Here is an 11,972-nt window from a genome sequence, read left to right as displayed (position 1 = left end):
CTCAGATTTGGGGGGACTTGTGAGGGAGGAACCAGGAGGAAAAGTAGGTCGGTGATTGGGATGTAAATCAAATTAACTAACTAATTAATTAATTAATGGACAAAAAAGAAAGGCATCCCTTTGAGCTCCTGTCGTCTGAGGCCCCGACATAATGTTGGGCCAATGTTAAATAAACATGCCTTCCTATTTTACAAGAAAAGCCAAGATTCTCAAAATTGTTATGTGATGTCTTCCAATTCTTAAATTTATGCTTCATTATATTAAAAGCAAAACAAAAGCAAACAAAAACACTACAAGAGCTGAACTGGGCCAAAACCCCTCACCTCAGTAATGACAGATTACACAAATTAATTTCTTTCTCCCTTGCCTTATTCTTCCCTTGCTGGCTTTTCCCCTCTGTTTTACATCCTTTTCTCCCTCAGCCACCCCCACCCATCCTTCATTTTTCTTCCAAGTTCACACTGAAGAGAATGGTTGAGGTGAGGGAGTAGTCAGGCCAGAGGTTTGTGCTTTTAAACCATGTGTACCCCAAGGCCATTGGCTGGGTGACTTGGCTATTCAGATTGCTTCCTTACGCACACCTGAGTTTACCAGAGCTCATTTGTCTCCACAGCCTTGCGAAGCCGCTCTGGCCGCTCCATCATCAATGGGAACTGGGCAATCGATCGCCCCGGGAAGTACGAGGGCGGAGGGACAATGTTCACCTACAAGCGACCGAACGAGATCTCCAGCACTGCTGGCGAGTCCTTTTTGGCTGAAGGTCCTACTAATGAGATCTTGGATGTCTATGTGAGTTTGGGAGGCTCTCGGGGCACCCTCTGAGTTTGGGCTTCTACCGATTCCAAGAAATACACTTTGAATAAGCAAAACATCTTTGCCCAGGCTCAATAAAATCATTTGAGTGAAGCCTGTTGGAGGGACTCCTTCCAGTGCTTGGCACTGATCTTTGACATTTACCCCTGAATGTATGAGGCTCACAGAAACCATAAACTCTACCAGGTGCTTTATTACCCTCGGAGTTTATGGACCCAGTAAAACCAATTTTACTTGTTGAACCGAATCAGAGGCAAACAAATCCGTTTCATGAGGCCTGGAGCTCCTCCAGGCTCTTTCCTCCCAATGCTAATTTGGCATGTTTTCTTTTATGGCAAAAAAAAAGAAAAAAAAAAGAAAAAGAAAAAGAAAAAAGAAAATGCCAAGCGCAGAGCAGCCCATGGGCTCAACCCTCTCAACCCTGTCAAGGCAAATGGAGAAGGAACACTCCAGGTGACCCCAGAGGAAACAGTAAAGCCTTAGCTACAGTACAAGTTCCCTCTCTCACACACAATAGACAGTGATTACTTTACTTGAAGCCAGAATATTCAGTTGGCCAAGAGTTGTTTTTAATGTTTTTTTAAAAAAGAAACTACTAGAGGGGCCTGAGGCACTCTGTCTATAAAGTCTTGCAAGCATGAGAACCTGAGTTCCAGCCTCAATATCCATGTAAAAGATGGGTGTGGTGACACATGTCTGTAATCCCAGAAATGTGAAAGCAGAGACAGGAGGATCCATGGGACTTGATGGCTAGCCAGCCCAGCCTAATAAGAGAGCCCCAGGTCCATTGAGAGACCTTATCTCTAACAGCATGGTTGGTCCGACACCTAAGGTTGACCTCTGACCTCCACGTGCACACATACATGTATGTGTGCACACACACACTAAGCCACTAGAATCCAGTCTTCTGCAAAGATTCGGAACTAAAGGATGTCAAGAAACAAAAGCTTGAAATACACAGATACTATCCCCAGAGCCACAGCAGTCTCTGTAATATTTGCTGTGTCAGAGCTTTAGAAATAGTGTGTCCAGCTCTAGGGTTCTGGTCTGTTCCACTTGAGGAACAGACTGGAAGTTACAAAAGAAGCCTTGTTTTAGTTAATTCGGGGTATTTTTTGAGTCAACCAGTTGGTTGGTTGACTCCAGGTACCTCTGAATGGCATCAGAAGTGAAGGCTCTGCCTGTGGTCCTGTGGGTGGTCTAGGAGAGGTGGCCAACACTAACCCCATAAACATAAGGCATTCAGTGGCAGAATCAAGTACATTTCCTCACAGAAAAGAGGCACAGGAGAGGGCAGAAGGAGGAAGAGAGAAGTGAAGAGGGGATGGAGAGGCCTGGGATAGACAGCAAGGATCTGCAGTCATACAATAGTGTCCCTCAGGAGTCCCAAGCTCAACACCAGGTTTCTGCAGCACCAGTGAGTTGATCTTGGCTTGTCGTTGTGAGGAGTCATGTGCCTCTCACATCTGCCTGCCTCTGGGTGAGTGATGGGGAAGAAACACATTTCACCAGTGGAAAGAAGGCAAGAGGGGGTACGTGAGTGGGAAATGCAGGCATGACTCATGGGTGAGTGCAAGGCTACAAGACCTCAAAAACCAATCAGAATTCTCCTCTCTCCTCCTGATGAAGAAATTCAAACAAGAGGTCTAGAGACTGGCTCTAGGTTGCACAGCTGGTCTGCAAGAATCATTTTACAGAGCGGAAATACCAACAAGACAGTGTCCCCTTGCTTGGCTCCTGATTAAGTTGTAGATTTGGGTGCTGTTGCTCCAGTCTGCCCATCACTCTGCCTTCTATTCTAACAGCTGTGAGCACAGGATGAGCTGGTAGAGAGAGAGAATTCTGTTTAGTCATCTTGTGCCTCCGTCCCAGACCTCTGCAGCCCACCCAGCTTCTGGCTTACCATCCTACTTACTTGTGGTTTTTGTTTGCTTGCTTGCTTGTTTTTACCATTGTTTCCTCAAAGAATATTTCCCAAGTAGACTTACATTTTTATATATGGTTTTGTTGTTATTGTTGTTGTTGTTGTTTTGGTTTTTGTTTTGTCTTATTTCGTTTTTTGGATTTTGTTATTGTTCATTTGTTTTTTTGTTTGGTTGGTTGAGTTTTTGTGTTATTTGTGGGTTTTGTTTTTGTTTTGTTTTTGGATTTGAGGGGGTTGGTTTGTTTTGTTTTTTTGTGTGTGGTTTTGTTTGTTTGTTTGGGGTTTTTGTTGTTTTTAGTTTGTTTTGTTTTGTTGGCCTGGGTTTTGGTTTTCTACTCTATTTCATTATAGTTTTGAGGTTTCCTATGGGTGAAAATAAGTGAGACCAGGCATCTGACAGGCAGAAGACTAAGGACTGGGGCTGAGTTGAGCCAGAGAGCCTTACTGGCCTACCAAAGGACATTAAAGGATCCTTACTGTTCTAGGCTAGCCCTGCTCAGGAGATCTGGTCCTTGTTGGCTTGACTGTGCTACTACCTAGCGCTCAAACAGGTTCCTCTGCAGTATAAAGGTCTTGGGACATTTTGAGGCCACTGATCCAAACCCTGGCTGAGTATGGCTGCGAGCCAGGGGTTCTCCTACTGTAGATCCTGTCCAATTTAGACTTGGTAAAACTTTTAACTTTTATCTTCATAAAATCTTGACCATTCGCCCACTTTTCTTCCGATTCATATACACATAAGTCTTTATTCTTCCAAGGGCAACCTACAAGAAGCCACTGGAAATGGCCTCCTCTAAGACGCCATTGGTTTATTGCTGCAACTAGATGAGAACTTGTACATTTAACTGCAGTACCACTTACATTACTGAGACCAAAGCCATCTGGAAAGGAGTGTGTCCATGCAGGCTGTGGTAACATTGACTTTGTGTCCTCAGATGATACACCAGCAGCCCAACCCGGGAGTCCACTATGAGTACGTGATCATGGGGAACAACGCCATCAGCCCACAGGTGCCACCGCACAGGAGACCAGGTAAAGCCCCTTGGTTTGCCACTGAGCATGTTGGGTCACTTTCTCTTAAAGCTCTCTTTCTGTCTCTCTTCTTGTGCCCCTGCCCTCTGTGTCCTGAACAATGCAGAGAAAACCTGTGGGCACATATTTCAAGTCAGTGGACTTGGTATCAGAACATGTTTCTCCGTTGAAGCCTCACTGATGGGTTATTTCATTCACTTGATGCTAAGCCACAGATAGGCATCCTGACCCCACATCTGAGATGATTCCATTGGCTTCCTGTTGCTGCTGTAGCAAATGACCTTCCAACAAGTAGCTTAGAACAAGATTCAGGTAGTGAGCGGTCTTACAGGTACAGACCACTGAAGGTCAGCAGTTTCGAAAGGGTTTCATGAGGCAGAGACCAAGGTGCTCCAAGCAAAATCCATTCTCTCCAATTTCAGCTTCTGGAAACCTCAGCCTCCATGACTTTTGACCCCTTCCTCCACCCCCAAAGCCAACCTGGTGACTCCTGCCTGCCCACCTTAAACTGCTCCAAAAATAGCACCAGGGCTGTGTACCCAGTGAGGAAAGGGCCAGGGTTCAGATCTCTAGTATCAACTTACTTGCCAGGTAGGTATGACAGCCCACCTGCAGTTCCAGTGCTAAGAAGGCCGAGGCAGAGGATCCCAGAGCAGGCAGGCTGGCTACAGTGACTGTAGCAGTGCACTCTGGGTTTAACTGAGAGACCCTGCCTCAGATACGGTAGAGAGCAATCAAGGAAGACTCTTGATATCAACCTCTGGCCTCCACGTACATGTGTGCATGCCCTCTAACACACGTGCATTCACATACATGTAAACAGATTCGTGCATATGGACACATATACACATGCAGAGAGAAAAAGTAATAATAACACAAATTAAAACAAAACAAAACAAAAAGTATCAGCTTTTTATTCCCTTTTCCTCCCAGACAGAATGTCTCTTACCAGTGTGATGAATCTGCCTTGCCCCTTTCTATTGAAAAAAAAAAAAATACAGCGTTTCTGCAGATAATTTGAGCATTTGTCTACATATCACATATCATTGTTTGCAGTTAGTCAGTTCAAAGCTAATCTACACATTATGCTCTTCTGAAGTCGGCAGAGCATTCGATTTCGGTCAACCCAGAGGCAGCAGACGCCTGATGGGTGTCTGTGTGCACACATGTTTGTAGCAAGCTTAGGGAAAGGCCCTGGGATCTGGGAGGGGCTAAAGCAACATGTGGATCCTGCCTCTCTGCACTGACTCTGCCAACGTGCTCCCAGGAGCAGCCTCATGGAACCTCCCAGCTTCTGCTGGGGACAAGAAAATAGAGGGTGAGATTGAGAACTGACCCCCAATCTCACCCCAGATGTGGTAAGGTTCCAAAGGCATTGTGTGGTCCGTGCTGAGGTCCTTGGTGCTCAGGAAATGCAATGCCTCAGGCTGTTGGAACATCGCTGTTTAAAAGGCCTTCTCTGCTGTGCCCATGCCCTGCCCACCACCGATGCTTGTGGGAACTCTGCTTTATCCTTCCCGAGAGCCCAGGTTTACACTATGCTAAGGGAGGGTCCCCCTCAAACCAAACAGCTTTCATTATCTGTTAAAATGAAAATAAGAATGAAAATCCAGGAGCATAGCTACCTTTCAGACTTGAAGAGGAAACAAAAACAGAGAGACCCCACATCTCAAAAGTGGCCTGCCGTATCTCTCTGCATACATGTGTGTGTGTCCATGTGTGCACAAAGCCAACGCTGTGCATTGCTGTTCAGCAAACAACACATCAGTCATGCTGCTGAATTAGAGCATATATATATATATATTTCATAGTTGTGCTATGATGTCATTTAATTTTTACTGTCAGTACACATTGATGCCTGTTGTCTTGCTATGGCATAGAATATTTTAGTAACCATATTTTTTATGCACAGCTCTAAGTAAAAGAACAAGACTGTATATAGGATAAATATTCTAGAAACAGTATAAGTAGGTCAAAGAGTGTGTGCATTTAAAATTTAGAGCACTGGTGCCAGCCCGCTCGCCAAAAAGCTGCCATCTGTGTGTAAGCTCACGCATACTGAAAGAAGTGGATGTCAGCTTCAGCAGAGGACTCAGGGACATGAGCTTCCAAACTCTCTAACTCTCAGCATGAGGTAGAAAAGAGTTGAGAGTGTCCTGGTCCGTGTCTTCATAGACGATATGTTCACTATGAGTAAAGCTGAGAGAGGTTTTTTATGGCTTTTGGCTGTTTGTACGTTTGTTGGGGGGGGGGGCAGGGACCATCCTCCCATGGCCTTTGACAGTTCCTTGCTGATTTTTTTTCTAGATTTTTTTTTATATGTATGAGTACTTCATTGTGTGTCACATGTGTTACCCAAAGAAGCCAGAAGTGGGTGTTGGATTTCCTTAGACCTGGAGTTATAGATGGTTGGGAGCCACCAGATGGGTCTGGGAATTGAATCTGGGTATTCTACAAAGACAGTAAGTGCTCTCAACCAATGAGCCATATCTCCAGCCCCTTATTACTGATTTTTAATAATGTTTTAAATATGAAATAAATGAGTATTCCCTTTTTAAAAATATCCTTGTCATTTCGAATGAGCTCCTACTGCATCCTGCCCCTCTCTCCCTTTTCATCCTTTTTCAACTTAATGTGCAAAGGCATCTCACTTCTGTATGTGTGCTGCTTCTCCTAGGAGAACCTTTCAATGGGCAGTTGGAAACAGAAGAGAGAGGCCAGGAGGACAGAGAAGAGAGGGAAAAGAACCAGGAGAAGGAAGACTCACGTGTCGAGGCCCCTGAGGTATTCACATCAGAATCCACGCAAACCTTCCCCGTCAGGCATCCAGAGAGATTCCCTTCCCACCGACCAGACAACTTGGTGCCCGCAGCACCACAGCCCCCAAGGCGAAGCCGGGACCACAACTGGAAGCAGCTGGGGACAACAGAATGCTCCACCACCTGCGGGAAAGGTAAGCCTGTGCAGAAATCTCAAGCCAGGCAGATAAGGGAAGGCCCAGTGGATGAGGCAGCCCCTCACCAACATGAACCACCTGTGAGATGGTTTGCTCATGTGACAGTCTGGGTTAGAGGTTCCCAAGACAACCCACAGGCTCATCCAATAGTGGGACTTACGATTCAGAAAATCTGTGCTCCCACCCCCCGTGTAGCACAGTGAAAGAATACAGATTTGAGTGAGTAAGTGAACACATGGGCCAAGTCCAGGAAGCCAGTCCAGGAACAGACATTCCCTTCCAGCAATACTATGACGGTTCACACCAAAGACTACTAACTAGACGCCCACCCAAGCTTTGGTGCACAGGTGTTTACAAAAGCATTCCCAGGCCTCACGCTACCATCCCAGAGGTCACTCTGGCACAGTAAACCAGGGCATCCAGCACACAGAAACAGACAACATTCACTGTCACACTAGGCCTTCATAACTCACAATCTCAAAATAATACAGAGTCAGACATTGGATCTCTTGAGTTTGAGGCCAGCCTGGTCTACAGAGTGAGTTCCAGGAGAGCCAATAGAAATCATGTCTCAAGAAAAAAAAACAAAGTAAAACAGTAACAACAACAAAATGGCCAGCATAGATCTTCTGAGCTGAGCTTTCCCTGTGGCTATACTGTAGTCAATAATCAGAAAGCATCCACACATACTTCCGAGTCTAGAAATTGAAAAATCAGGTTTGTAAATGGCCAGTGTGAGTGCCATGATCTAAAAGTTTCAGGGGAACAACACAGCTGGCGTCTTGGCATTTCGCTTCGAGCTTCCATCTCCCTCCCCTCCCTTTCATACTCTCCTGAGAAAAAATGCTAACACCGAGTTCATCCAGTGTCCTAGCCCAGTCAGCCAGGACCACCAGAGAAAGGCCCCTACCCTAACAATGTCACATCTGTGAACTGTGGCAAGAAGGGAGCTTGTGTGCCAGAGGCAGCATGCAGCCTCTCTCCAAGGAAAAGACAGGCGGTATAGGACTGAGGAGAAAGGTAGAGTTTCGGTGAATTTAGATAGGCTCAAAGCGAAGCATGGCTGCAGGTTGCTATCAAGGGTGACATGCGTGAAGGGTCCACATCAGGTCTAGACTGTAACACAGATCCAGGGCCCTTCCCTTGGCAACTCCTAAGTCAGGAAAGATGGGGAAATCGGTGTCTGGAAACCCTCGTGAGACTGCTCCTCCCCATGGTCTGGAAGTTGACCCTGCCTCTGTTTCAAGGTGACTTATGGTCCTCCTTGCAAGAAAACACCCATGGACTTCAGACAATCTATTTTTTAAGATTTGTTTATTTTATTTATATGAGTACACTGTAGCTGTCTTCAGCCACATCAGAAGAGGGCATCAGATCCCATTACAGATGGCTATGAGCTACCATGAGGTTGCTGGGAATTGAACTCAGGACCTCTGGAAGAGTAGCCAATGCTCTTAACCGCAGAGACATAGTTATAATCTTCTCCCTGTATAGGCTGCGGGCATCTGATTCTGCTGTTGCCCTGAAACAGTTGTTCTCTGAGGAGATGTTATTATAGAAACAGAAGCTGTGCCCCATTCCAAGCTTCCTAAAACCTGAAAATCCACCCGAGACATTGATTTAATGATTAGTTGAGGTTTTTTTGTTTGTTTTGTTTTGTTGGTTGTTTTTCTTTTTTCTTTTTTTTTTTTTTTCTCTTCAAGAGATTTGAATCTGGGCTGGGGAGATGGCTCAGTGTATAAGAACACTTGCTGTGCAAGCATGAGGAACTGAGTTCAAATCCCAAAACCCACATAAAAGTTGGACATAGAACGTAAGCCTCTATAATCTCAGCTCCCTCCAGAGAGATGGGAGGCAGAGACATGAAAACTCCCAAACTGCCTGCCTTGGCCTACACAGCAGGAAACCACAAGGAAAATCTGTCTGGACAAAAAAGACCAGCACGCCACCGGGTTATCCTCTGACATTTATACATGTGAACACAGAGAGACAGAGAGAGACAGAGACAGAGACACAGAGACAGAGACACAGAGAAAGAGACAGAGAGACACAGAGAGACAGAGACAGAGATACAGAGAAAGAGACAGAGAGAGACAGAGAGACAGAGAGATAGAGACAGACAGAGAGAAATCAGATCCAAGACTTCCTTGGCTCTGAGGATATCTTTTTCAAAAGAGCATTGGCCTAATGGCTTTTGGGGCTAGAATTTAAGTCTTTGATTCGTTTTTATTTGGGGGTAAGAGGATAGGACTGGGTGTCTGGAATTCTTTATGCTCAAAGCCTTGATGATTCCGCAACGATTGATTCCACCTGGTAATTGGAGAGTTAATGTATGAGCTCTTATTGCACCCATTTCGCTGTGTTCAGACTGCATGAGCGGAGATGTGGCCTGAAGAGCAGCTGAACTGGCTTCTATTGTAAGTCTGTAAGGGAAAATGAGATGCCTGTAGACTGTGTCTTGACAGAGCCAGACAGCTAGAGATAACTCTGCCAAAAGGCCAAAATCATTTTAATAAGATTTTATCCTAGGCATTACAGAGATAAGCAGAGTGTCTCAGCACTAACAAAGGAACCTGAGATCCAAATGGACTCCTTTCCAACTCTTCCGCCACTTACGAATTGGTGCGTTGCCCAGATAGCACAGAAGAAACTGCCACTGTGTAGTTTGCGGTCCAGAATTATGTGTGTAGAAGATTCTTCCCCACCCTGTGTAGAGGCCACTCAATATTGATTTATGGATATAGTGAGGTACAGGCTGAAGAACTGATCATCCAGGTGGTCATCCAGCAGCAGGTCCCTCTCTGTTCTGTAACAGGCATGACGGAGAAACACTGCAGAGTCCAAGTGCCCCCAGTCTTTCTCCAGCCGCCTCCCTCTCCCTCCATTACTACCCTCGGGCACCTGACCAGCACACTCTTCTTCACCCTCCATATTAGTCCCATGTCTGTGACAAAAGATCTGACAAGAAGCAAAGTTAAGGTAGGAAGGGTTTTTCATGGTTCGCAGTGTGAGGGTCCGTCATGGTCGGTAGTCGTGGCAACAGAAGCTAGGAGCAGCTGGTGACATTGCATTCACCGTCATGAATGCTTGTGTCCGGCTCCTCGCTTCCTTTTTATTCAGTCTAAGACCCAAGCCCCAAGGAATGGAGCTGCCCACGGTTAGGGTGGGTCTTCCCACCTCGGTTAATCTAGAAGTTCCCTCCCACACATACTTAGAGGCTGGTCTTGTAGGTGAGTTTCCAAGGTTACAATATTAACCTGTCCAAGCCCCAGGTCAGGTGTCTCTTCCACTGTGGAGCCTGCCTGACTCTGCATGTTTCAAGTAAGCACTCTTTCCTAGGAATTCACACCACTTCAGGACACAGTCCTTGGTTGGCTGGAATGTCTCCTCAAGTTTCCATTTTGTAGCCTCAGTGCCCAGCATCATGGTGAGCACATGATGTTTCTCTGTGTGAGCTCCTCAGATGTTTCCTGAATAAATTGATACATTGTTACCACATTTTAAATGTACACAATATGAACTATCAGAAAAGACACAAGAGTAGTATTTAAACCCTTAGTATTCTTGCCTTTATCTATGATCTGTGAATAGCATAAAGAATATGAATTTATTTTTTTTAATTAAAAAATAACATTTTGAGCAGGGCAATGGTGTCGCACACCTTTAATCCCAGCACTTGGGAGGCAGAGGCAGGCAGATTTCTGAGTTCAAGGCCAATCTGGTCTACAGAGTGAGTTCCAGGACAGCCTATACAGAGTGAGTTCCAGGACTACACAGAGAAACCCTGTCTCAAAAAACCAAAATATAATAATAATAGTAATAACAACAACAACATTTTGTATATGTACCTCCATAAGTTTATGTGTACCACATGTATGAAGTTCCTAAAGAGTCCAGAAAGGGTCATCAGAGCCCCTAGAACTGGTGGTTGTGAACCACCACAAGGATGGTGAGAGCTGAACCAAGATCTCATGGAAGTACTCTTAACTGCTGAGCCATCTCTCCAGACCCAAGAATGTAAATTTGTATATCCAAATTAAATCATGTTTTTCTAAGGCAGCCTTTACTTTTACAGTGTATACACACACACACACACACACACACACACACACACACACACCATTTTGTGAAGTACAAAATGTAACATCCACATGATCCATTTCAAATATGTAACCTGTACATATGCACACCCATGAGTGCATATGTGCGCCACACTTAGCATTTGCTGCTCTAGGTATCTGAGGCAACTGCCTCATTCTCTCCTTTACCCTGCAAACAGCGCTGGCTCTGAAGCCAGAGAGTTTCTGAAGGGTGCCTTGAAAATAAAGCATAAATGGATAAACTTCCCCTTCCTCTCCCTGTGACAAACAGCGGGAGCTGGTGGACACCTGTGCTCCTTCCAGCAAGCATTTCCAACCTTTGACGCTGTGCCACAATATTGTCCTCTACAAAGTTCCTGCATGAGCCTCAAAATCAACTTCAATTTGTTTTTGGTTTTAAATAAGTTTACAACTTCTGTCTCGAGCCGCATTCATAGCTACCTTTGGCCACATGCAGCCCTTGGGCCACAGGATGGACACCCCTGGAACCCTGTGTCCCCATAAGAGGGACAGCAGACATGCAGGCATGGGCAATGCAATGCAGATGCACAGGTACATGGGTAAACTGAGTCCTGAGTACAAGTGACAACTGTGCCAGCACTGTGTACTCCCCAGCTACACAACCCAAGTCCCTGTCCTGGAGAGATCATCACCTGTCCCTCACAAATGCCCATATCTCTGCCAGCCTCCTGGTTTGGATCTCTTAGTTCCTGTATTTCTTTTCTTTTTTTAAGATTATTCATTTTATGTTTTGTTTTGTTTTGTTTTGTTTTTGAGATGGGATTTCTCTGTGTAGCCCTGGCTGTCCTGGTACTTACTCTGTAGACCAGGCTGGCCTCAAACTTAGAAATCCTCCTGCCTCTGCCTCCCAAGTGCTGGGATTAAAGGCGTGAGCCACCACTGCCCGGCTCGATTATTCTTTTTTTTTTTTTTTTTAAGATTTATTTATGTTATGTATGTGAGTGCATTGTTGCTCTCTTCAGACACACCAGAAGGGGGCAGAAGACCACACTGCAAATTTGAAGATGGTTGTGAGCCACTGTGTTCTCACGAACTGAACTCAAGACATCTAGAAGAGCAGTTGCTCTTAACTGCTGAGCTATCTCTCCAGCACACACACACACACACACACACACACACACACACA

At 45.4% G+C, this 11,972-nt stretch overlaps 1 protein-coding gene across 3 annotated transcripts in view; it reads left to right on the top strand.

The window, feature by feature from the left end:
• Positions 1-11,972, top strand: part of Thsd4 (thrombospondin type 1 domain containing 4) — a 585,726-nt gene that overhangs the window by 546,410 nt on the left and 27,344 nt on the right. For all 3 annotated transcript variants that reach the window (XM_031346065.1, XM_031346067.1, XM_031346068.1), the window contains 3 exons: positions 614-789; positions 3,673-3,769; positions 6,447-6,722. In XM_031346065.1, the coding sequence (XP_031201925.1) occupies positions 614-789; positions 3,673-3,769; positions 6,447-6,722 (549 nt within the window). The remainder of the gene's footprint in view (positions 1-613; positions 790-3,672; positions 3,770-6,446; positions 6,723-11,972) is intronic.

This window comes from Mastomys coucha, unplaced genomic scaffold (genome assembly GCF_008632895.1).
Source record: "Mastomys coucha isolate ucsf_1 unplaced genomic scaffold, UCSF_Mcou_1 pScaffold23, whole genome shotgun sequence".
NCBI classification, from domain to species: Eukaryota; Metazoa; Chordata; class Mammalia; order Rodentia; family Muridae; genus Mastomys; species Mastomys coucha.
The sequence above is the reverse complement of the archived record's forward strand: the minus strand, read 5'-3'. Positions and strand labels throughout refer to the sequence as shown.